Source organism: Sorex fumeus, unplaced genomic scaffold, assembly GCF_029834395.1.
Source record: "Sorex fumeus unplaced genomic scaffold, SorFum_2.1 ptg000043l, whole genome shotgun sequence".
In the NCBI taxonomy this organism is placed as follows: domain Eukaryota; kingdom Metazoa; phylum Chordata; class Mammalia; order Eulipotyphla; family Soricidae; genus Sorex; species Sorex fumeus.
The window spans coordinates 43,336,560-43,361,280 of NW_026606100.1; the positions used below are offsets into that span (position 1 = coordinate 43,336,560).

The following is a 24,721-nucleotide window of genomic DNA, read 5'->3' on the forward strand; positions in this document are numbered from 1 at the left end:
AAACAGTTTCTAGCTCACAGCCAAGATTACAGTAGTAGTCAGGGATCTTAGATATCTTGTATTTCATTGCAAAGAGAAGGATATTGCTTACTGATAGTATAGCATTAAGGTAATTGCAATATAGTTTTATCATTTGGATATTGTTTAGTTATGGTACTTTGCACTTGTAAGAATAAATTAATAGTTGGCTTTAATTAGAAATTATGTTTTCTCTCCCCAGGAAACTCCTTGTCACCATTAAATGCTGGAAGCAGTTCACCACCCAAAGAAGTAAATAGTGTGAGTTATGATTTTTATTTTTTTTGTGATTTTTTTGTGATATTTTTGTATTGTGATAATAATTAAGTTTGCAGATATTATTCAAGGTCAGACTTTTTTTTTAACTTAGTACCTTGAAAGACACATCTTTCCCTTTTAGGTAATGATAGATTCACAATTCGAAGAAAGAAAAGAGATCCTATTTAGCCTTTATCCGATCTCTCCCTGTTTAACATGCTGCATAAATGTAGATTCATATCACAATTAGAATACGGACATTGATACAGTCAACATAGGGGCTATTAACATCACTGTGATTCCTTCTGTGCCTTTTATGGCCACATCTACTTCCTTCCCTACTTGGTCCTTACCTCCTGACTGCCACTAATGCAATCCAGATTTCCACAATTCCAGCTTTTGAATGATGTCATCTTAATAGAATCACATTGTATGTCATCTTTGGGGGTTGGACATTTTTTCATTCTGTAATTCTCTGGCATTGTATCTTAGTGTCCCAACATTGTGTGTTGTTTTCCACGGTTGGTTTAACTATTCACCCAATAAAGTACATCTGGATTGTGTTCAGTTTGGGCTATTGCACCTGAAATTCTCAAACTAATAAACTCATGTGCAGGTTCTTGGTTTTTTGTTGCGCTTATTTTGTGACGATAAGCCTATTCCCCCCCCCCACCCTCCACAGTAAATTCCCAGAAGTGCAATTTTCGGGTTATATAGTAACTGTCCAGTTTTTAAAACACGGTCTCAAGTATTTTCCAGAATGACTACATCATTTTATATTTTAACCAAAAGTATGTGAATGATCCAGTTTGTCTTTATTCTGCACTCTTACTAGCATTTGTGATGTTAGTATTTTTTATTTTCCTCTTCTCATAGTTGTGATATCTTATTGTTATTCTGGTTTTCAATTCCCTAATGGCTTAGGAGGAATATCTTTGCTATAAAGACACTTCTTGGTGAAAGGTTTTCTTCTTTCGTACATTTTCTATTTGAAAATTTACTGCTGAGTTTTTTTTCCTTTGTGGAAAGTCACGAAAAGACAAGGTCAAGTTCATTTCTAAATTTAGAAGATGAAATAATATAAAAAGTACAGTTAACATTATCTAGTTTTATAGACCATAAAACCATTAGTCGTAGACAGAACCGGAGATTCTTCTTCAGAAACTATGCATTTTACAACTGTGTATGCTCTGTTAGCAGGAAGGCACTCATTTTTCCTTTTTTGTTAATACACTGTTTTATACTTCGTGATTGTTCAATGGCTGCTTTGAAAGTTCTGAAAAGAGAAAGTTTTAATTTTAATTATCTGATCACTTTTTCTTTCTCTGAATTATGCTCTTCATGTCCCGTTTAAGAACTTGTAACCAACTTTTTATCCAGAAAATAATTGGTATTTTATTTATTTATTTTGCTTTTTGGGGTCACACCCGGCGAGGCGATGCAGAGGGGTTACTCCTGTCTCATGCACTCAGGAATTACCCCTGGTGGTGCTCGGGGGATCCTATGGAATGCTGGGAATCGAACCCGGGTCGGCTGCGTGCAAGGCAAACGCCCTCCCCACTGTGCTATCGTTCCAGCCCCAATAACTGGTATTTTTTTTAAAAAATTTTCTATTTTTTTTTGTTCATTTTCAGTTAAATCAGGAGACTTTGAGTCACTGATTTTTGTTCTTATTTCAGCATGGTAGCATCTAGTATCACCACTGTTTGTTGAAATTGATTTTTTCTTTTCTCCACTAAATTACCATTGTACTTTTATGTGCTTTATGACGTGAGATCTTATGTTTCATTTCAATCATAATATTGGTAATTTGTCTTTTAATTTTATTCTTTGTCTTGCTTAGAGGTTTATCAGCTTTATTAACAACTTAAAAACTAGATCTTTGTTTCATGGATTTATTTCCAATTTTTACTCTCAATTTTATTTCTGTTTTTATTTCCTACTGCTTGCTTTGGACTTAGCGTTTTTCTTTTTAGATTCCTGAGGTGGGAATTTAAGTTATTGACTGGAAATTTGCCTCTTTTCCAATATGTGAATTTATTACTATTTCCCTCTTGGCAATACTTTGTTAACTACAGATTTAAAGTGTTGTATTTTTGTGTTTGATTCATGATTTAAGTATGTTTAATTTCTAGATAGTAGAGATTATTATCCTTGTTGCTGATTTCTGTGTCTTTTGTGGTCAGAAAATATCCCCTCTATTATTTCCATTCTAAATTTAAAAGATTTTTTTTAGTGACCCTAGCTAATGTTTTTAATCTAGAATGTGATTGGTCTTAGTGTATGCTCTATTGGTACCTGAAAAGTGCTTTCAGTCATTGTTGGATAAAATTCGGTTTGTTGCAAGTAATGCTAAGTTCTATGCTTTTGTTGATTATCTGCTTTCAACTATTGAATGAGGGATATTAAAGTCTAATTAAAGTCTTTTTCTTGAATTCAACATTGCTTGACATTTTACAGTGCTGTTTGGTACATACACACTTAAGATCTCTCTGTCTTGTTGTATTAACCCTTTTATCATCATAGAGCCCCTTTTACTGTGTGGGAATTTGCTTTACTCTTAAATATACTTTATGATCAATATACCCTCTCCTTTTCCTTAATTAGTATATGCATCTCCTCTTGTATGTTATATTTGAAATGAGTTTCTTAGAGACAGCATATGGTTGGGTAATGTTCTATAGTTCTCTTTTTATCAGTCTTGAGACATTTGATAATCGAGGATTTAAACTTTACATTTTTGCTTCATTTTCAATTTATCCTTTTTCATTCCAACTTTTTGTACATTACTTGAATACTTTCTATAATACCATTTTGGTTGATCTATAGTATTTTTAATGCATTTCTTTCAATAGCTTTACCTGTGGCTGGAGCGATAGCACAGCGGTAGGGTGTTTACCTTGCACGCAGCCAACATGGCCGACCCGAGTTCGATTCCTCCGCCCCTCTCAAAGAGCCCAGCAAGTTACCGAGAGTATCTTGCCCGCACGGCAGAGCCTGGCAAGCTCCCCGTGACGTATTCGGTATGCCAAACACAGTAACAACAAGTCTCATGATGGAGACGTTACTGGGCCCGCTCGAGCAAATCGATGAACAATGGGAGGACCGTGACCGTGGTTGTGCTGATATTAAACTATGTAAATCCCACTTACCACTATCCACTGATACCATTACCCCCTCTATTTGTGATTTTCTCTACCTAGATTTAGAACCATTTTGGAAGGTATTATAATTTGCAAGTAGGGCATTTGGATTGTTGGATAGTGACACTCTGGCTGGTTACTCACACTTCGCAGGGGAGGTTCAGTGCGAGGGCTGCCAATGCAGTGTTGCTCAGAAATGCCCTAATTTTACGGCTTCAGTTGCTGGTAAACATAGAAAAGTCAAAAGGAAAATCTTTTATGTAAACGTTACTTCAGACCATATTCTTCCTGTCCTTTTGTTCTATTATTTCTTCCTCTGTCGTTTTTCTTTACAGAACTTAATTTGTAGCCATTCTTTGAGGATATATCTGCTGGTGACAAATTCTTAACTTTTTTTTCTCAGAGAGTGTCTTAATTTCCTCCTTATTCCTGAAGAATATTTTTCCTGGGTAAATTTCTCAGTTGAACAGTTTGTTTCTCTTTAGCACCAGATAAAATATTATGCTATTCTTCCTGGCCTTCTGCTGTCCAATGTAAAAACAATTCTGAATTGTTTTTCCTTCTAGGTCAGGAATTGTTACCCTCTCTGCTTCCAAGATTTTTCCCCTTTGTCTTTTAGCGTTATAAAATTTTATTAAGAAGCATGCTAACGTTGTTTCTCTTATTTCTTGTTTGGAGCCCATTCATCTTGAATTTGTCGGTTTGTATCTTTTGCCAAATTCTGACATTTGGGCTGGAACGATAGCACAGCGGGTAGGGCGTCTGCCTTGCACGCAGCCGACTCAAGTTTGATTCCTCCACCCTGCAAGCTACCGAGAGTATCCGACCCGCACGGCAAAGCCTGGCAAGCTACTTGTGACCTATTCGATATGCCAAAAACAGTAACAAGTCTCACAGTGGAGACATTACTGGTGCCCGCTTGAGCAAATAGATAAACAGCAGGAGGACAGTGCTACTTAAGTGCAGCCTTGTCTCTCCGGAAGAGCCTCTGTTACTACAGCCCACACAGGACCCTGAGACTCCAATTTTCTTTTTCACATCCATGTTCTGATTTTGTCTCTGTTATACAAAGTTTAGGGATTCATGCCTCTGTTCCCACCTTTATGTTGTTAAGTCCCTGTCTCTGCTTTTCAGTTTATAACTATCCACTTCTTCTCTCTTGTGTGTGTGTTGCTGAGATTCTTCTTATTTGTTCAAAAGTGCATAATTCCTTGTTGATTATCACCTAAAAATCATTACCAAATGAGCTAAATGCTCTTAGATTTTTTTTTCCAGTATGACTGTGAATGACTGGTTATTTTCTGTTGAAATTTGAATTGTGAAGCTCTGTATCTTATTGAAACTGTGAAAGGCAACTTCTGCCTGCCCAGCTCCACCAGGGAAGAGCATAGAGGTGGGTAGGGGTGCTGTCAGATTGGAGTTGGATCTGCGTACCCCACTCGCCTCTGTTGACACCCTAAAGGGTTCTCTTTTTGCTGCTAGATGAGGGTGGTTGTTTCAGCTTCTCCCCTACTGACTGTGCGAGGGGAATACCTTGTGATCGCTCAGACTCAAAGGGTGACGTAGGGAGAGGCTGAGCAGGCGGGCAGAGACTGGTGGTCAGATCGCCTGGAGAAACATGGAGAAAGTCCTCCTGCCTGTCCTTAATTCTCCCAAGCCACGGCAGAGGGGAGGCTGGCACAACTAGTAGCACTAGGTGGGGACCTGGTTCCCATGGAGTCCCCGGGCAGGAGATTCCCTCCTGGATGGGCCTTTACTGCTTGTGGGGGGTTAACAGGGTTGGGTTGGGGGAAGCAAGCAGCAGAGACCTTTGAGCCCAGTCTCCCTTGGCTGGTGGGTAAGAGGGGCTGTGGGTTTTATTTGGAGAAGAGCAGTTACTGATCAAAGCCTGCTCCCCCGCTGGGCTGCCTTTCCTGTCCTTTTGGTGGAAAGAGCATGCTTTACATGATTGTCTGTGCCTCTGGGGTTTCTGAGTTGATGGAGTCTCCAGCATCCTGGTCTGGGATATTTGATGTAAAAATAAACAGTACCTCCAGGAGGTGTGAATGTGAATGAATGTGTGAGGGCAACCTCAAGGAACTTACCACCTTCCTGGTCTCTGGACCCCAGTTCCTAACTGGTCCCTAGACTTATTTCAAAAGGTGCCTGTGTTTATTTTATAAGCCCACAGTTTTTTTGTGCTTAATGTCAGAAAAGTGGATATATTTTCTTTCCAGAAGAGAAATTTTCTCCTGGTTTTGTATTTTAAAAAAAAAAGGCCTTATTGCCATGTTTTAATACTGCAATTCTCTTTTCTTTAACAGAAACCTGGAAATAATGTGTCTCCGGCAAAGTCAAAAAAAATACATGAGTTGGTTGAGAATTCATTGTCCATAAACAACCCAGCGCTGTTCAACTCCTTAGCATCGCCTTTTCGGTCAACAACTTGCCATCGCTGTGGGCTGTTTGGTAAGCATGTTGCTCTCAGCTATTTTGAGATATGTAAAGTATAAACAGAATAGTATGTATGCACCATACATCTAACAAACCACAGCTACCAGTATCCTGTAGTCTTGTTCATCTGTGCCTTCCTGTTCTGACCTATTACTTCTGTGCAGGGGCAGGGATTGAACCCTGGCCCGCACACATGCAAGGCATGTGCATTGCTGCTGAGCCCCCACCTTTTATATTGTGGTTCTTGTTTTTAAGGTAAAACTTGCATGCTTTGAAATTCACAAATTTGCACCCCTCTTAAGATTTAAACTATTTTCTGTTATCAAAGAAACTTTCCTAATATTCCTACCCCGTCACTGAATTCTCCCAAAGGCTGTTGAGAGATATTCTACTGATATTTTCTCACCATAAATTGATTTTGCCAATTACAGGATTTTATATAAATGGAACCAGATGGTAAGGACTCTTTTGTTTAAGCTTTTTAAAACTTAGAATGATATATTTGAAATTAACTCACATTAATTACACAGTACATTATTTATTACTGTGTAATTCTGTCATACACTTACACCACAGACCATTTATTTGTTCTCTTGGACATTTTGCTTGTGCTTAGTGTTTTGGCTGTTTACAAGCCCAGCTCTCTACAGTTTTGTAAAGTCTTTTGGTGGAGATAATGTTTTTAGTTTTCTTTTCTGTTTTGGCACTACTCCTTGCTCAATGCTGAGATCCCACAGTGTTCTAAGATAATGTTGTGCTGGGCCTTCTGCATACAAAGCATGTGCTCCTGCCCTTTGAGCCATCCACCTGGCCCTTTCTCAGTTTTTCTTGGGTTCATAATGGATCCAAGCCCAAGGATTATCCAGACCAAGGGTAGGCATATGTAGAACTTTATAAGAAACCACCCAACCATTTCCCAAAATAAAGCATTCTCCTTCATTTCTATTGGGGATATATGTCCATTGTTCCCTCAGGTTGTACAGTGAAATATCACTGTAGCTTCAGTGTACATTTTCCTGATAGAATTCTGAACATTATTTTCTTTTCATTTTTCCCCCTTTTATTGAATCCTGTGAAATAAAGTTGAAAATTGTTCATGATTGGGTTTCAATCATACAATCTTCCAACACCCAATCCTTCACCATTGCGCATTTCCCACCACCAATGTCCCCAGTCCTCTATGGCGGACACCTTTTCTCTTCTCTTCTCTTCTCTTCTCTTCTCTTCTCTTCTCTTCTCTTCTCTTCTCTTCTCTTCTCTTCTCTTCTCTCTCTCTCGCACACACACACACACACACACACACACATTTAGTCTGTTCTTTTTTGTTGTTGTTGTTTCTTTGGGTTGGTTTGTTTTTGTTTTGAGACCACACCTAGTGATGCTCAGGGCTTACTCATGACTTTGAGCTCAGGGATCACTCCTGGTGGTCCCAGGGGACCCTATGGGATGCCAGGGACCGTTCGAACCTGGGTCAACCTGGCGCAAAGTAGATGCCCCACCTGCTGTACTATTATGCTATGGCCCCTGTTCTATTTTTTAAAAAAAACTTGTTTTCTTCTGCCTGGATGCTTATTCGGACGGTTTCTCTTATTTCCAAACCTTTCTTGTTTTGGGGGTGTGATTCTCTCCCTTGTTTTTTCTTCTGGGATTTTTCTTCATGGTGCTATAGTTGTAAGGACCACACAGCACCCTTTCCCTTTGTCCTGTGGCTGTCACATTGTTCTTTGGACTCCCATTTCTCCCTCCCTCTTCAACCTGGTCCTCCTTTGTCTCTGCATTTTTGAGAGCGCTTTACCCCTTTGATCTTAGCACCTGGTCACAAACAGCATAATTCTCTTCAAATAATCCTCTTGGTATATTTAATATTATGTTTGGCATGTCCTGTCTTTGAAAATGTCTTGATCTCAACACAAACATTTGGAGTGAAACCTCACTGATGTCACGGGCTCTGTCGCACAGGCTCACTGAGGTGCTCCCAGTGCAAGCAAACATACTACTGCTCCACCACCTGCCAGAGGAGGGACTGGTCCGAGCACAGCATCGTGTGTAAGCCCGTGCAACAAAAGTACGTGCCAGTCCTCCCCCTTCACGAGAATGTTCAAAGATGACTCCCTTAATCAGACCGTAACTGCAGTGACTGTTGTTATTTTTGACTTCTAGGACCTAACGTGCAGATCTGAACCTACAGTTCTGCGAACTATTCTCACCAGTGTAGACATCTTAGATAGTTTGTGTTAAAGTTGGGGACCCAAAGTGAGCTGGATGTTTAGAGAGCTCGACTTTGAGTATCCTGTATTTGCTGAATTTGAGTAAGGTGGAGCTCTGCCAACTTTAAAGGACATCAACTTGATTTGCTTAATAATCTCCAGTGACAAAATTTCATGTGTAGGCCCATGCTTGAGACTCAAGCCTCCAATTAGATATTGTGGGGATATCTCCATTATAGACATGAGACAACTGGGGCTTGGAGTAGGGTCACCCCCTTTGCTTAAGCAGCTTTTGCACATCTGAGTAGAACGCCCACCTGTGAGTGTCCAGTGTCAGGTGCATTTGGCCTTCTGGATTTTGTTGATAGAGAATTTGATCTTACGATCTCTCCTAATAACTGATCCTCCTCGTTTTCAAAAGTTGTAAATGAGTTGCTTTATTTCAGTTCCCCAAAACTTGAAGAAACTAAGTCATCTCTTGAAGCAAAGAACACAGAAGTAAAAAAAGAGGTATGACACTCATTGGCCTTAGGATAAATTTGAAGGATTCCCCTTTATTGAAATTAGAGGATAGAAAGCTAAGTGAAATAATTTGTTTCTCATCAGTGTTTTCTTCCAAGGAAATATTACCTGTGGAATATATCTGTTTACCTTTGTGAATGTCTTGGGAGTTGGGGGCAGGGAACTTTTGAATTATTTTGCCTAGCCTTCAAAAATTGATGTGTGAGTGGGTGGGGGGTGGGTGTACACAGCAGTGAGGGGTGTGTGTATTACCAGGGATTGAACCCAGAGCCTCACACATACAGGGTAAGCACTCTGTTGCTGAGTGCGGTCCCAGCCTGACCATGTCTCAAAAGAACATCATTTGGGCACAGAAGAATCTTTTTTGTAGTTGTCTCCAGTCACTAAGAAAAATGTTGCCTGGACTTTGTGTAGTAGTTTTAGTATGATCCAAGGAGCATTAAGTACAATCCACTTGTGGCCTGGCTCTTGGGTGCTCCCTGTATGTGTATGTAATGGTGGCCAGTAGTGGATTTCAGTGGCCCTTGAGGGCCTCCACTTTTCTCTAGTCAAGCCTGAGTTAGGCCCCAACTCAGAAAAATGTGAAAGTATCACTGAAGCATGCTTATTTACAACTTAGTTTATGTGTCTTTTTCATACTAGAGTGATTATCCTCTTGGAGTTACTAAAGAAATAGCCATTTCTGCTGATAAAATAATGTTTTCTGATTTGAGAAGTCTGCAACTCAGGGAAACTATGGAAATAAAGGTATTTATTTAATTTGCAAAATGATCCAAAGAACTGTAGTGGGTTTTTTTCTTTGCTTCCTCGTTCCCTATTTTTCTAATTTTACACTCTGGTGCTGGGGACTCTCACACATATAACTGTGGCACTTGGGGATCCAGGTGGTGCCAGTGTTCTAGGCGTGTGTACTTTACCACCTGAGCCCACCCCAAGCCCTGTCTCCTGGCTTCAGGTCGGGTTTAGAAGATAGATACGAAGGGTTGCTGTTAAAATCCATTAAAGACCTCCAGAACTCTGTACGGTGCTTTGGGTATCTCGTTCTGAAGCTGTAAGGTGCACATCTGCTGTGTTCTCAGTGAGTCATTACACTTTCTCCCTCTTTCAAAGGGTACAATTACCGAATTCAAACACCCGGGAGATTTCCATGTGCAGTTGTATTCTTCAGAAGTTTTAGAATACATGAACCAGCTCTCTGCAAGCTTGAAGGAAACATATGCAAATAAGGCGCATGAAGATGATTATATTCCTGTTAAGGGGGAAGTGTGTGTTGCCAAGTATACAGTGGACCAGGTAACCAATCCCTGATGACAGGAATTATTTAACAAGATGTTTTCAATTGACTCTGGTGTTGAGTTGACACAATCAAAGATTGTAATGTGGTGTTGGGGACTTACAGGAGATGCCGGGTATCCTCCTGGTTCTCTTCCTCAAGTCAGTATTCCAGGATAGTTTGGTTACTTCTCCATGGCCCAGCCCTCTAGCTCTCTTGATAGACCACTCAGTTGCTGTTTGCTGGCTCCTAGTCATGGAGCTTATGTTTATTGGTGAGCTGGGTTCTTGGCGTATGATCAAGGGGACTGACTGGACCAACTTGGAAACCAGATGTGCTGCTGATTGAATTGTTCTCAGTACATAATGAGGAGAATTTCTGACCACCACGTTCACTTGTTAATTGAATACCTCAGAACAAAAGCCTTTTCTTTGCATCTTCTGTAGATTGGTGAAGAGCTTTTAGGCCTCAGAGGGAGAAATGGCTTATCAGGTAGTGCATCAGTATATTTTACTTTCAGACTTGGAACAGAGTAGCAATAAAAGATGTGGATATGCTGCAGAAGAAGGCTCAAGTCTTATATATTGATTATGGAAATGAAGAAAAAATTCCTGTGGACAGAATTCACCAGCTAAACAGAAGCATTGACTTATTTCCTCCCTGTGTGAGTGTTCATTGTACATTATTTGATGGTGTCCCAGAGGAGCAGTTTGAGCGTTTCAGTGGACACAGTAGCTGTTTACCCGATTATACCATCTTTATAGCTTTAAAAACTTCCAATTGGCATATTTAAATACTAATTAGTTTTCTTGGCTCTATTTTATTAGCCCTTGTTTATGTACTGCTTTTGGTGAGAATTTGTTAGCCCTTTTAAGGCATAGCCTATCAATATGCTCATGAAAAAGTTGCTTCTGTGTTATATTATCTGGAAGTATTTGTATTACATTATATGGAAGCATTTGTAATTAAAGAATTCTTTTTCCCACAAACTTAAAGCCCTCAAAGGAAGAATACTATGTGTAGAGTATCAGGAGAAATCATTATACTTAAAATTTTTGTCCAGTTAGCACTTGAATACTTTGATGCATTTTTAGCTTGAGTACACTATTTTTGAAAATTATCACACAATAGTCATTTTCAAGTTCCAATTTTATTAGTAACTTGTACAACATCTTTCAGGCCATAAGGTGCTGTGTAGCCAATGTTATCCCAGTGGAGGGAAATTGGAGCAATGAGTGTATCAAAGCTACTAAATCAATGTTAATGGAACAGTTCTGCTCTCTAAAGATTGTTGACATCTTAAAAGAGGAAGTAGTTACCTTTGCTGTGGATGTTAGGCTGCAAAGTTCAGGTAAAATCTGAATTTTTCTTTTTAAATGGAGCGTTTAAGTACCTAATTATCTAGCAATCCTAAAGTGCCCCAAGATAAGTACAGTCCACCAACTATGCTGAGAAATTGGTTAAAGGGCCAGAACAATAGTGCATCATGTAAGGTGCTAGACTTACATGCCACTGACCAGAGTTCAGTCCTGACACCATATATGGTCCCCTGAGCCCACCAGGAGTGAGAGCCAGGAGTAAGCCCCAAGCATCACTGGGTATTGTCCCTACTTCCCAAAAACCAACATTGATAAATGGGGCATTTAATGTGATACTGAGTCATTACCTATTGCCAGAAAAGTAGTAGAAGTTTGAAGTGAGACTAAGTGAGTGTCACTGTGCATTCAGTCAGAATGGGACTGACTGAAAATATGGTTTTGGCCCTGCTCTTGCAGTTGGCAAGAGACTTTGCAACAGTTTATTGAATCAGGTGGATTAAAAAGCTAGATATTAGACAATAGTACGTAGGTAATTACATTCAACTTTTAATATAAAAATTAGAAAGTCTGCTCCAGATTGCTACTCCTTTACTGATAAACTCAAGTAATCCTCTGAATTCAGCCTCTTTTTAGTGTGTATAACACAACTTCACTGAACTGTCTTTTTCTAGTATTGAGACTATAAGTACATAGTGTTAAAATTGTGGAAATGGAAATACATTGGAATTTTTTTTGTCTTTTTATCTGTTTGAGGATAATTGCTAAGTATGACATGTTCTGTGTTTTGCTTTTCTTTTTAATTTTTGGTATAATTTCTCATTGAAGATCTATTTTCTTAATCACTTCTAGGAAAACTCTTGGACCACGTGCTTATAGAAATGGGATATGGCTTAACACCCAAGGGACAAGACTCTAAGAAACAAAGTACAGATCAAAGTGAGTATACAAAAATACTGATGAACAACAAAATGGTCAGTTATTGAAGAATATCTGTTCTGCTAAAAGAAAGGGCACAGTTATGACGATCATAATTATTGAAAATTTTAACCATTCTGTAAACTTCAGATAAAAATAATCATTTTGCATTTAAAAATATTTAATCTCAAACTTTGCTATTTTCCTTCCCTTTCTTTTATACTAATCCTTGACATGAGAATTATCAGTAGTTACAGGTGATAACTTTTGTGATTTTAGGTTAAAGGATTCTCTTCCTAGCTAACATTTCTGTGTGTTTCTGTTTTGACTTTTTTTCATGGGGTGTGGGGGAGGCACACATGGAAGTATTTGCAGAATAGGTGGTATAGCTATGGGCTCCTGCATGTGGATTGTGTGCTCCTGCCCTTTGGGTGATCTCCCTCGCCCTGACATTCCTGTGATTATGTTTTTCTTCTTTAAGTACTTGAGCCAAGATAAGTAAGATCATCACGTTCTGTTCTCGAGTGGTGCTTCTTCTAGTTCTACTTATGTGTATAGTCTTTTTTATTTAGTACTAATACAACCCAAAGAAATTTTTTTTTCAGTACATCATTTATTTCATTGCCTAGCCTTTGGTGTTTTTTTTTTTTAACAGTCTTTTCTCAGTTTGCTCCTTTACTACTTTATTTTCTTTTTGGGTCACACCCAGAGATGCACAGGGGTTACTCCTGGCTCTGCACTCAGGAATTTCTCCTGGCAGTGCTCAGGGCACCATATGAGATGCTGGGAATCGAACCTGAGTTGGCTACATAGAAGGCAAACGCCCTACCCACTGTGCTGTTGCTCCAGCCCCCTTTCCTAATTACTTTAAATGTAGGAATACTTTATAGTCTCTTACTCAGAGGTAATGGTCAGGTTAATGATTGTTGGGTGGCTTCTGTGACAATTTTTCATCCTTAAATCTACCTTCTTCCTTTCCCATCCCTTCCCCTTTAAGTTTATTCTTCCCAAATACTTTTTGTATGTGACCCTCTTTCCCTTACTGCCCCTTCTTAACACAGGAATTCTCATCATTCATAGACAACTGGAACCACTTTCCTCATTTTAGCGCTTGTCTTCTATTTGTATTATTTCATTATTTACTATGTGATATCCCTGAAATAGAAATATTGGTGTGGCAAATCTGTTGAAAAACTCACAGGGTTTTTCTTGCCCTTAAAAAAGAGAGACACGGGGCTGGAGCGATAGCACAGCGGGTAGGGCGTTTGCCTTGCACGCGGCTGACCCAGGTTTGATTCCCAACATCTCACATAGTCCCCTGAGCACTGCCAGGAGTAATTCCTGAGTGCAGAGCCAGGAGTAACCCCTGAGCATCGCTGGGTGTGACCCAAAAAGCAAAAAAGAAAAAAGAGAGATGCAAACAAACACTGCTGTAGTAGTAATAGTTGAGGTTGCAATCACAAGTGCTGTTGGTGTCTTAGGGATTCAGAGTGAGGAGAGAATAGTAAGGAAGGGGAAGAGCTGAGAAGCTGAGTTGGGGGTGCCGAGGAGAGAATGGGGTCAAGGAGGTGGAGCAGCAGCTGGGAAGTTGCTCCTAGAAAATAGGTAATGGCAGGTGTGACTTCGGTCTCTGATGGAAGGAACCCGAATCCATGAGCATCACTTACTACCATGCTCAGGAGGAAGGTTTGTTTACAGGCTATTGTGTGAGCAGCACAGACAGGTGCAGAGGACATGCAGGATGAGTGGGAGCCCCTGGAAGAATGTTGTACCCGAACATGGAGAGAGACCTTTGTGTTCTGGGAATAAAGAACAGCAGGTATCAGTGCCCGGAGATGCAAGTAGGAGAATGTGAGGGTCTGACTACCAGTGTATAATGAAACCTAAACAAGACGTTTTTCCCATGTGTTTTTTAAGTTACCATGACTTAAAATACTTTTAATAACAATATTTCAGGCATCTAGTGTTCCAGCATCACACCTGTTACTAGTGTCAGTATTCACCCCACCTATGTCTCAAGGTCCCCTCCCGCTCTTCTAACACTCTGTGGACTGACTCAGTTTTGGCTGAAGTTCAGGGTCTATTGCCATTGGCCTGTTTTCTTTATATTCCACACATGAGAGAGATCACTGTGTTTATCTTTCTCAGTGCCCACTGACTTCTTTTGCTTAATGTGATACTGTCTAGCTCCATATGTGTTGCTGTGAACTGCATTTTATTTTTTCTAGTGACTGCATAGTATTCCACTGCATACATAGACCATGTATGTCGTCTTTATCCATGCATCTGTCACTGAACATTTTGGTTGTTTCTGGTTATTATACTTAGTGCTGCAATGAACTTAGGTGTTTGTAAGTCTTAACAAAATTGAGGAATCACTGGGTCATATAGTTTAGCTCTAAGGTTAGAGCTAGTATTACTGTTTTCATTTTTTAAGAATTCCGTATTATTGTTTTCTATGTAGGCTAAACCCAGGCAACATTCCAACCAACAGTGAACGATGGTTCCTTTTTCACCACATCTCTGCCAACACTGGTTATTGCCCATATTATTGATAGTATGCCATTCGCACTTCTATCTCGTTGTTGTTCTGATTTTCATTTCTAGTAAGTGATCAAGAGCACCTTTTCATACGCCTATTATCTGACTATATGTTCTCTTTGTGGAAGTGTCTGTTTGCTCATTTCCTATCCCATTTATTCTAATGGGGCTCTTTTATTGTTGCTCAGCTTCATGAGTGTGTGTTAGCCCCTTACCTGACACATCATATTCAAATGCTTTCTCCCATTCGGTTGGCTTCATTTTTGGCCTTAGTTCCTTTGCATGTAAAAATGTTTTGATATAGTTGCATTCATTTTTGTCATATTCATCAGTGGAATCACATCACTGAAAACATCCCTGAGATCCATAACTATAGGGTAATAACACCCTTGTTTTCCTCAGTGTATATCATAGATTCTAATCTCAAGGCCTTTAGTCCGTTTGAGTTAATTTTCTATGTGGTGTTACTGTTTTCTGATCAGAGGACCCTGATGATGCTGGACCAGTGATGTCAGAAAACAAAACTGTTGTTGACAGAAGTGACCTAATCCCCAAAGTGTTGACTCTGAACGTGGGGGATGAGTTTTGTGGTGTGGTTGCTCACATTCAGACACCAGATGACTTCTTCTGCCAGCAGCTACAGAGTGGACGTAAGTGCCTTTCTCAGATTTGCACTGTCCGAATGCCAGACTTGAAGATGAAGGGAATGTGTAACCCTGCCTTTCTTAAGTTTAAGATGTGTTCCATCTCTGTCTGCAGATAAGCTCGCTGAACTTCAGGCATCCCTTAGCGAGTACTGTGGCCAGGTATCTCCACGCTCAGATTTTTATCCAACCATTGGTGATATCTGCTGTGCTCAGTTCTCAGGTAAGGAAAGAGAATGTAACTCTTCTGTTTGCAGTGTTGCATGAATGCTGAATGTCCCCGGGTTCTTTCTGGGTCACTTTTCTTGGGACTACGGAGAGATCCTGGCAGTACAGGGTGGCAGGCGCAGGTCCTGCTGCTTCCATAGTCTTACAAAGCTTTTCTCATCCATTTGGATGGCCAACTCTGTCCTCCTCTGCAGAATGGTTCAGTGACCTGCCAGATAGGGAGAAAAGTCACTGTCCATCAGTTGATTGTTGAGTTGCAACAGACCACTCTGGTTGACTCAGATTCTTGGAAGTGAAACCTGCTCAGTACCTTTGTGTGTGTTCCCATGCTAATGAGATGGCTGAGTACGGGAGATGAAGCATATGAATAACAATCTTATTAAAAAAAGTCTAGTAAGGTAGTAGTGATGGTGGTTTCTAATGAGCCAAAGTAATGGCGTGTTATTAAATTTTCTTTACATAAATTAAATTCATTATTACAATTGATAATTGACTTGGGAGGAAAATGTTTTGTTTAGAGAGAAATTGGAAAACCATTAGAGAATGTTCTTTTTTTGTTTTTCCAGAGGATGATCAGTGGTACCGTGCCTCTGTTCTGGCTTATGCCTCGGAAGAATCAGTATTGGTAGGTTATGTCGATTATGGGAACTTTGAAATCCTGAGTTTGACAAGATTGTGCCCTATAACTCCCAAGCTGTTGGAATTGCCCATGCAAGCTATAAAGTGTATGCTGGCAGGTATGAGGTTTTTACTATCTATCTTCTTAAAATACTTAAAATCTAAAGTTAGAGCACTAGAATTGAAATTAAATTATTGAGAAGATAAAGCAATGTGTTTAGACAGAACTTATCTTAGTAATAAAATGAAATTGAATTGAGCTGTCATTATGAAGTTGAAATTTTTTTTGCTATTTATAGAGTCTGAAATATCAGCAAAGCTCATTAACTATATGAAGTGAGGAGCAAAGGAAGCCTGCTTGCAACCTTATTCTCATAACCATATGATTTACCATATATATTTATTTCATCAGCACATGACAAATATATTAACTTCCACAACCTTCACTCAACCTTCACGCTACCATAATTTATTTTCTAGTTCTCATTATTAGCAGTGTTCTTTAAGATACAATTTTACAAACTTAACAAGACTTTCCTAACAATAGGTGAAAAATCTAGCTCTGTGGCAGTATATGGGGGTCTCAGCGGAAGTGCTTTATTATTAAGTTTGCGATACATATTCTCCAGAAAAGGTTGAACTCTTTCACACACTCACCAAAAAGGTCAGAGGAAGTAGGCCCTTCACACACTAGTGTACCACGTACTGTTCTGTTCATTCATCTTCAGAGACCAGTTTTGATAATCAGAATAACCAAATCATTTCATTCACTTCATTACCAGTGGGGCTTGAACATTATTTCGTAAGTCACTTAGCTCTTAAGTTTCATAAATAGATCAGGTGTAACATTGAGGTTGTTGATTTGTAATTAACTTTTCAGAAAGTGATACAGGTGTCTTGCTGTAAGGAACTACTATTTCTCCCTGGATTGTTTTGTACTTTTTGGAGTGAGTGGAGGACCAGAAACTCCTCCAGTTATTCTTGACCAACTTGTCATTGGTTCAGTGCAAGGGCTCAAGGATGGGGCGTTATGGGTCTTGCAGTACCAAGGATTACCCAGACCACACTGGCAGTAAGCCTGGATGGGTCTCCATGGCTGCATCTGGCAGTGATAAGGGGACTGTATGGTGCCAGAGATCAACCCCCGGTTGGGTGCATGCTAGGCAAGTGCCCTTAACTGCTCTACTATTTCTTGACCCCAGTTTTATATTGTCTTTTATGATATTCTTAATAGTTTTTTGATATATAATTTGTATACCACAAAGTTTACTGCTCTAGGTATAAAATTTAATGATTTCTTTTAGTAAATTCACTAAGTATTACCATTCCTTCACCCTACTAAGATCTTTTGTGTCCATTTATAATTAATTCACCTCCACTACACCCCAGGAAGCCAATGATTTCCTTTTTATAGATTCCTGTTCTTATAGATTTGCTTTTCTGGATATTGCATACCAATACAACAATACCACCAATACAACTTCCACTATGTGGAAGTGTTTTACAGTCCTTTTCTTTGTCATTTACCCTCCATTCTTGCTTAGAAAAATCTTCCTGCTTGAGTAGAAGTTTTTGGTTTGTGTTTGTTGTTGATTAAAATTGATGGAAATTGAGAGCTAATTTTTTTAATGCTAGCTTGGCTGTAAGAAATGCTTTAACATTCTTTCAAAACTTCTTTGCAAGGAGTAAAGCCGTCACTAGGTATTTGGACTCCAGAAGCTACGTGTCTTATGAAAAATATTGTACAGAATAAAATGATCACAGTGAAGGTGGCAGACAAGTTGGAAAACAGTTCCCTGGTGGAGCTTGTGGACATTTCCGTGACTCCAAATGTCAGTGTGACCAAAGCCCTCATTGATGCAGGTTTCGCTGTGGCGGGCCAAGGGGCCATGACTGAGAAACCTAGTAATAGGAAAGAAGCCAGTGGTGAGTAACACATCTGCCAGTTAGAGATGGTTTCCTGAATGTGCATTCTCACATTTTTGAGGACAAGCTAATGCTGAAAACCTATCCTCTTTCTAAGTCAAGGGCACTTAGTTTGAGAACTGAAAGTTCATTGCAACTTTTTATTTTGAGCACACCCAGCAGTGCTCAGGGTTAACTCCTAGCTCTGCACTCAGGAATCACTCCTGGCGGTGCTTAGGGGACCATATGGGGTGCCAGGGATCAAAACCAGGTTGGGCCATGTGCAAGGCAAATACCCTACCCACTACTGTCACTCTGGCCCCCGTCATTGTAGATTTTATGGGTAGCTGACAGGCTGAAGCTGAGCCAGAAGTGTAATTTGGACCTAGAAATTTAACAAAGGAAGGTTCACTGTGAGACCAGTTAAACTTTCCAGTAAGGTTGCTCAGAATGTCAAATTTAGTTCTCCAAAAACAGGTTCTTTGGCATCTCTGCCTCTCACTTCCCTTGTTAAATTACTTTGCTAAATGTTATCTTGTTTTCACAGTTCCTTTGGGTGTAGAAGAAAAAGTAGATCCATTGGAGTGGGCCTGGATTGAGCTTGTTGTTGATCAAACAGTAGATGTTATGGTCTGTATGATATATAATCCTGGAGAATTTTATTGCCATGTCCTTAAAAAGGATGGTAAGTTGCCTTGTTTCTTTCTACATATTTGTATAAATAGTAAGTTCTGGTGAGCTTGATGAGGGGTAAAAAACAGTGTCTTTCTGAAAAGGGGCAAATTGATATTTGTACTTACAGGAAAGATTAGGTTATACTTGATTTAGTTTAAAGCTATTATTTCTGAGTATTCCTTTATATTGTGGGCAGTTTAAAGTTCAATAATGTCTTGTAGATTTATTTTTTTTAATTAGATCATTGATTTTTATCATAGAACGTACATACAAGTAAAGGTTTAAATAAAGTGTAGCAGCTTAACAATTTATCAAAAAATCAAGACATTTTTATAACCCTCATTTTTTAAGAAATAAAATTTCTTGCAACCCAGAGATTACTCTGAGTGGTATCTGCTCTCTTATTTTGTCATTTCCTTGAAAAGGTGAAAATTATAATTGGGTACAAATTAACCTCCATTTCTGTGTATGAGCCCTGGCTACCTCTTTGAAGGCACCATTTATCTCATGGCTTCTTGTGCTCTGGTCTCCTCGGAGGTGGACGTGCTCCAGGATCTTGCCCTTCTTTGCTTTGCCAAACTGCTCACCAAGTAGTTTTTGATGCTTCATTCTGTAATTTTCTACTTGGTCTCAGAGCCCTTTCCTTTCTTCTGGAATTTTCTCTCCTTTTGTATCAAGCCATGTCCTGCTTCCAGTTTCTCTTATGAAGCTTTTAGCTTCCTGCTTCCCTAAGTAGGTGATTTCATCCTCTTGGGGTGCTACAGCAGCCTGGGGAAGAGAGGAGGGGTAGTAGCCTTGGTTTCAGTTGCTGTGGGGTCACTTTCCATTTGTCCACTTAAAAAAGCTAAATTTCTAGAGGAGCACTGAGTAATTTTCTTGTTTATGAAGGGGGCAGCAGCAGACCATACAAGTTTGGGAATCTCTGCTTTAGCACATGTTGCTCACTCATTTGTCTGAATCTCCTTCCCAGGCAGTGTCTGTGCCTGGGGTAGCTGGGCCTGCTCTCAACTTATAACTTGGTTTCCTCTATAGATAGGTGTCCCAATCACTTGTCCACATGCAAAGCTTTTGTGTGGCCTGGTGACAGTAATGTCATAGTTGGTTTGTTTTGCAAGTGAATTGCTGGAATGGGGTCTTCCGAAATACTAAAGAAAAACTTACTTTGCACAGTTTCTTAATAAAGAAGAAAGCATTTGATGTACTTAATAGTTGTTTGTGGGGAGTGGGGTGTTCCTGAGATTTTAATCACTAAAATGTTTTCCAGTTTTATGGAAAAATCTGTATTTGCATTAAAGATTAAATGCCGTACGTGTGTTGCCTTTTCAGATTTAAATAAACTCAGTGAGTTGAACAAATCATTAGCAGAATATTGTCAGCAGAAGTTACCTGGTGATTCTAAGGCAGAAATAGGACAACCTTGTTGTGCTTTTTTTGCAGGTAAGTTACAGTCAGTATGGCTGTGATGTCATTAGAATTTTAGGTTTCTCCGCATTCCATTCTTTTAGTATTTTCTTCTTTTAAGCAAGTACAATCAGTAATTGAATGTTTTCAGATAGCATGCATTTTATTCATCCTTTGTAATCAGAAATCCAATGATAGTCTCTTACCCAGACTTCAATAAATGCTCTCAGAACTTCTGATAATATTAAAATAAATCCATAATGGAAGGACCGCTTTATTGTTCATGATTTCTTTGGGTCATTCTGTGAACACCTTTATCTTTGGTACTTGATGAAAACTTAAATTTTATTGCAAGAATTCATTTATATTTCACCAAGTGAACTCAGTTATGGTAGTTACGGTGAGAGTATTGTATCTTCCAGATTGACAAGAGCTTGAAGTTTTAAGTCTTACCTTTCTCTTCTATATATTGCCTAGATCATGAATAAAATCTTATCCGATGTAAGAGAGCAAGGACAGCTGTACAAGTTTTGGAGATAATCTTTAGATTTTGAGAATTCTCATTCTTGGGATTTCTCAATGAGACACTAAAAGTGTAATCTGGGGAAGACAGGAAGTGTATTTGCTACTTAAGATGTTGGAAATCCTTTTTAAGATAAAACATCAAGTGCTAACAGAAGGGAAATACTTTTCACTCTAAATCTAGGTGATGGCAATTGGTATCGCGCATTAGTCAAGGAGATCTTACCAAACGGAAATGTGAAAGTACATTTTGTGGATTACGGAAACACTGAAGAAGTTACCTCTGATGAGCTACATTCGATATCATCAAAATTTTTAAAACTTCCTTTTCAAGGGATACAGTGCTGGCTAGCAGGTATGGTACAGAATACAAACATTTCTCAACTCTCTTCAAATAGTTAGGGTCCATGAACAACTAAAATAATGACCATAAAACTAACTCCTTGAAACTACATAATTTATGATAAGTCAGCGAAAAAGTGTACTTCCAAAGATTACTGATGTCGATGGCAGGAGAGGGAAGCAGCTGCTTTTGTGAACTTACGGGGCTGGAGCCATAGCACAGCGGCAGGGCGTTTGTTTACCTTGCGCGAGGCAGGCCCTCCTGAGCCCAGTGTGATTCCTCTGCCCCCCTCAGAGAGCCCAGCAAGCTACCGAGAGTATCTCGCCAGTATGGCAAAGCCTGGCAAGCTCCCTGTGATATATTCGATATGCCAAACACAGTAACAACAAGTCTCACAATGGAGATGTTACTGGGCCCGCTCGAGCAAATCGATGAGCAATGGAAGGACAGTGCTACAGTAAGAGTGAAGCTGTTTGTCTCTGATGACATTTTGCAGGATTCCTCAAGAATCTTAAGCATTTATACCTTTGGGCTTAGCAACATTGCTCCTAATAATTTTTTTTTCAAAGAAATAATCTTGTTTGTTCTTGGCTTTTGGCACACAAAAAAAGAATGAAAAGATTCTTTGAATTGTACAAAGTTCACAATTCAATGGATTTTTATTAATAATAGCAAATGAATAAGGTAATAGATGAGAGGATTGGCTAAGTAGTAATCTGATTAATTGGTGACAGTAGTAACTATTTAGAGAGATGGTGTAAGGATCAAATAATGGTTTTGAACTGGGTCTGCACTCCAAAAATTCTGTTTCAGTGTTTGATATTATTACACAGTCATTACAGTGGTATCAAATATCAATAGAACTGCTCGTGACTTAAGTGAAGAAAGTAAATTATAAAAGTGAGGCAGACAATTGAATTAAGTGATCCGACCCTGACACCAGCTCTGCTACCTACTGATTGTGGGACCAGTGCCGAATTATTTCAAGTCTGCTGCCCACCACTCTCCTGGATGACGATAGGATCTTCCTCCTCAAGAAATCATTAAGAATATGAAAAATTTTCAAAAATCCAAAAATAGAAGATCCTAAGTCTCCAAATCCTCAGGTGTAGTGTATTTGCAAATATATATTTGTCTATAATTTATGTATAGAGGCTCTCGATACATAATTGTACATTGATCAGAGTTGCTCAAATTCATCAACATGAATGGTATATTTGACACCAGGACTCAGTCCTGGGCTACTACTAAAACCACACCTGGAGCTGTGTCCCATAATTCTCTGTGACACTGTTTTTATTTGCCAGATATCCAGCCTAAAAACAAGCTCTGGTCCAAAGAAGCCATTGCAAGGTTTCAGACGAGTGTTGCAGGGGTCAAACTCCAAGCTCGGGTAGTTGAAGTCAATGAAAATGGAATGGGAATTGAGCTCACAGATCTTTCCACTGCTTATCCCAGAATAATTAGTGATATTCTAATTGAAGAACATCTGGCCTTACAAACTAGTCCTCCGCATAAAAGCTTACTGAATAACCGACCTATTAATACACAAGAACTTCAAGTTGATACTTCAAGGTCTCGAGGTAGCATTTTCAAAACATTTGTCTTTTTTTTTTTCCCCTTTATTTTATTTTATTGTTTTTTACAGTTGTAGATTTACAATTTTTTGTGCTTTGGTTTCAATTATACAATGATCAGATACCCATCCCTCCACCAGTGCCCATTTTCCACCACCATGGATAATATCCCTCCCACCCCCATCCCCCCATCCCCCCTGTCTCTGTGGCAGGGCAATCCCCTGTGTTCTCTCTCTCCTTTTGGGTGTTGTGGTCTGCAAAAGAGGCATTGAGTGGCAAGCATGTTCAGTACATAGTCTACTTTCGACATGCATCTCCCCTCCTGGGAGGATCCTCCAAACATCCTTTATTTGGTGCTCCCTTCTCTATCTGAACTGCCCTTTCCTCTAGGATACCTGGCTGGCCTCTAAGTTATGGAGTAATCCTCCTGGTGCTGATCTCAGCTATTCTTGGGTATTAATCTCATACTTTGTTACTTTATATCCCCCAGATGAATGCAATCTTTCTATGTCTATCCCTCTCTTTCTGACTCATTTCGCTTAGCATGATACTTTCCATATTGTACCACTTGTATGTAAATTTCATGACTTCATCTTTTCTAACAGCTACATAGTACTCCATTGTGTAGATGTACCAAAGTTTCTTTAACCAGTCATCTGTTCTTGGGCATTCAGGTTTCTTCCAGTTTCTGGCTATTGTAAAGAGTGCTGCAATGAACAAACAAGTGCAGATGTCACTTCGACTATACATTTTTGCCTCTCTGGGAAAAACATTTGTCTTTTAAGTTTAGTCATCTTTTGCTTTCCTTTCCTCAGTAACATAGCTTTCCTATAAAAATACACTAGTTCATTGTTGATTTGTTGAAATATAGTGGTTTTTTTTTTTACCTAACTCCTGTTCATTTTTAATGTACTTAATTATGTAAACGGGGTATTGAACCCTTTGAAAATTTGAATACATTTTAATAGGCATACTTCAAAAATGGAAATGTACATTGGGAATATGCTCCAAAAGGGCAGTAGCTTAGGAACCTCATGACATCTTTTTAAAATCCACCCCCCCTCTTTTCCCCTTCTTTTCCCTGTCCTGTCCTTTCCTTGTTGCTACTCCTTAGGTGCTGGTGCCCATGGGGGTCACACTTCAGTCCTGGTGCATGTGTGCACTCGGTTTGCCCCACAGGCCCTTCAGACAGCAGGGCTATGGGGACCTACTCAGGGCCCGCTGGGCCACACTAGGGATCACGGTCTTATACATATCCCCAGCCGTCTCCCCCTGTGCCTAGAGTGGGCTTTTTTTTTTTTTACACCCACAAAATCCCCCAAGTTGAATTTTATTTTGTGGAAATGGAAGTCGTTATTTTGGAGCTGTTGAAAAATGGCAGTCGAATAAATTATCGATTAAATAAATCTTCTTCCGGGACAGAAAAGTAAATTTGATCAAGTTCTGTGTTTTGTGTGTTCTCAGCCATCTCTTCAGCTGATAAGTGGAGAACAGTCGAATTGCCGGTTAATAAAACTATACAAGCAAGCATACTAGAAATCATAAACCCGAACTTGTTTTATGCTATGCCAAATGAGATGCCAGGTAAGAAGCCAAAATTTTAGTCCTATTTATGCTGATCTTTTAAGAGGGTAATGAAAGTGCCTGTGTGACTTGCTTAAGAAGTGTGCTGATTTTATTGTTATTTTTTTCAACGTGTAAGGAAGAATTGATCATGACACTGAGAGCTAGTTTGGTTACAAAAAACTTGAAAATGATGGCAGCGCTTACATGCAGCACCCACACACCTGGTTTGAGTCATCTAAAAATTGTTACGACAAAACAATGCTCTTGGTTGCATTTCTAACCTAAAAATCCATTTATTTTGAATTGTACTTTTAAAAAGTATTTCAATCAACATTTATTCAGGTATATTGAAAGAGGATTTTGTAACCAGTCTATAATCATAGTGTTACTCTACAGAGCAGTGTTTTACTGTGGATGTCCCTCACACCCCCTGCCTCATAATGAAGAATCGTGGCATATAAATGTAGCTGAGTGTATCCCTATAGAATCAGAGGGTGAATTAGGACTAGTATATGATAACTGTTCAAAATAACTCACAGATATTTCAAGGGTGAAAATGATGAACCTCTGTTTCAGGTTATTAAGGCAAGAATCACTGGCAATGCCAGATAAT

General features: G+C 39.3%; 1 protein-coding gene across 1 annotated transcript in view; it reads left to right on the forward strand.

The window, feature by feature from the left end:
• TDRD1 (tudor domain containing 1) overlaps positions 1 to 24,721 on the forward strand; it is a 55,378-nt gene that overhangs the window by 20,845 nt on the left and 9,812 nt on the right. Inside the window, exons 5-22 of the mRNA XM_056120324.1 lie at positions 221 to 279; positions 5,723 to 5,867; positions 7,812 to 7,917; positions 8,506 to 8,569; positions 9,224 to 9,328; positions 9,692 to 9,874; positions 10,375 to 10,518; positions 11,034 to 11,205; positions 12,023 to 12,109; positions 15,112 to 15,279; positions 15,389 to 15,496; positions 16,068 to 16,238; positions 17,803 to 18,045; positions 18,572 to 18,709; positions 20,026 to 20,136; positions 20,807 to 20,977; positions 22,273 to 22,548; positions 24,007 to 24,126. Coding sequence (XP_055976299.1) covers positions 221 to 279; positions 5,723 to 5,867; positions 7,812 to 7,917; positions 8,506 to 8,569; positions 9,224 to 9,328; positions 9,692 to 9,874; positions 10,375 to 10,518; positions 11,034 to 11,205; positions 12,023 to 12,109; positions 15,112 to 15,279; positions 15,389 to 15,496; positions 16,068 to 16,238; positions 17,803 to 18,045; positions 18,572 to 18,709; positions 20,026 to 20,136; positions 20,807 to 20,977; positions 22,273 to 22,548; positions 24,007 to 24,126 — 2,571 coding nt within the window. The remainder of the gene's footprint in view (positions 1 to 220; positions 280 to 5,722; positions 5,868 to 7,811; positions 7,918 to 8,505; positions 8,570 to 9,223; positions 9,329 to 9,691; positions 9,875 to 10,374; positions 10,519 to 11,033; positions 11,206 to 12,022; positions 12,110 to 15,111; positions 15,280 to 15,388; positions 15,497 to 16,067; positions 16,239 to 17,802; positions 18,046 to 18,571; positions 18,710 to 20,025; positions 20,137 to 20,806; positions 20,978 to 22,272; positions 22,549 to 24,006; positions 24,127 to 24,721) is intronic.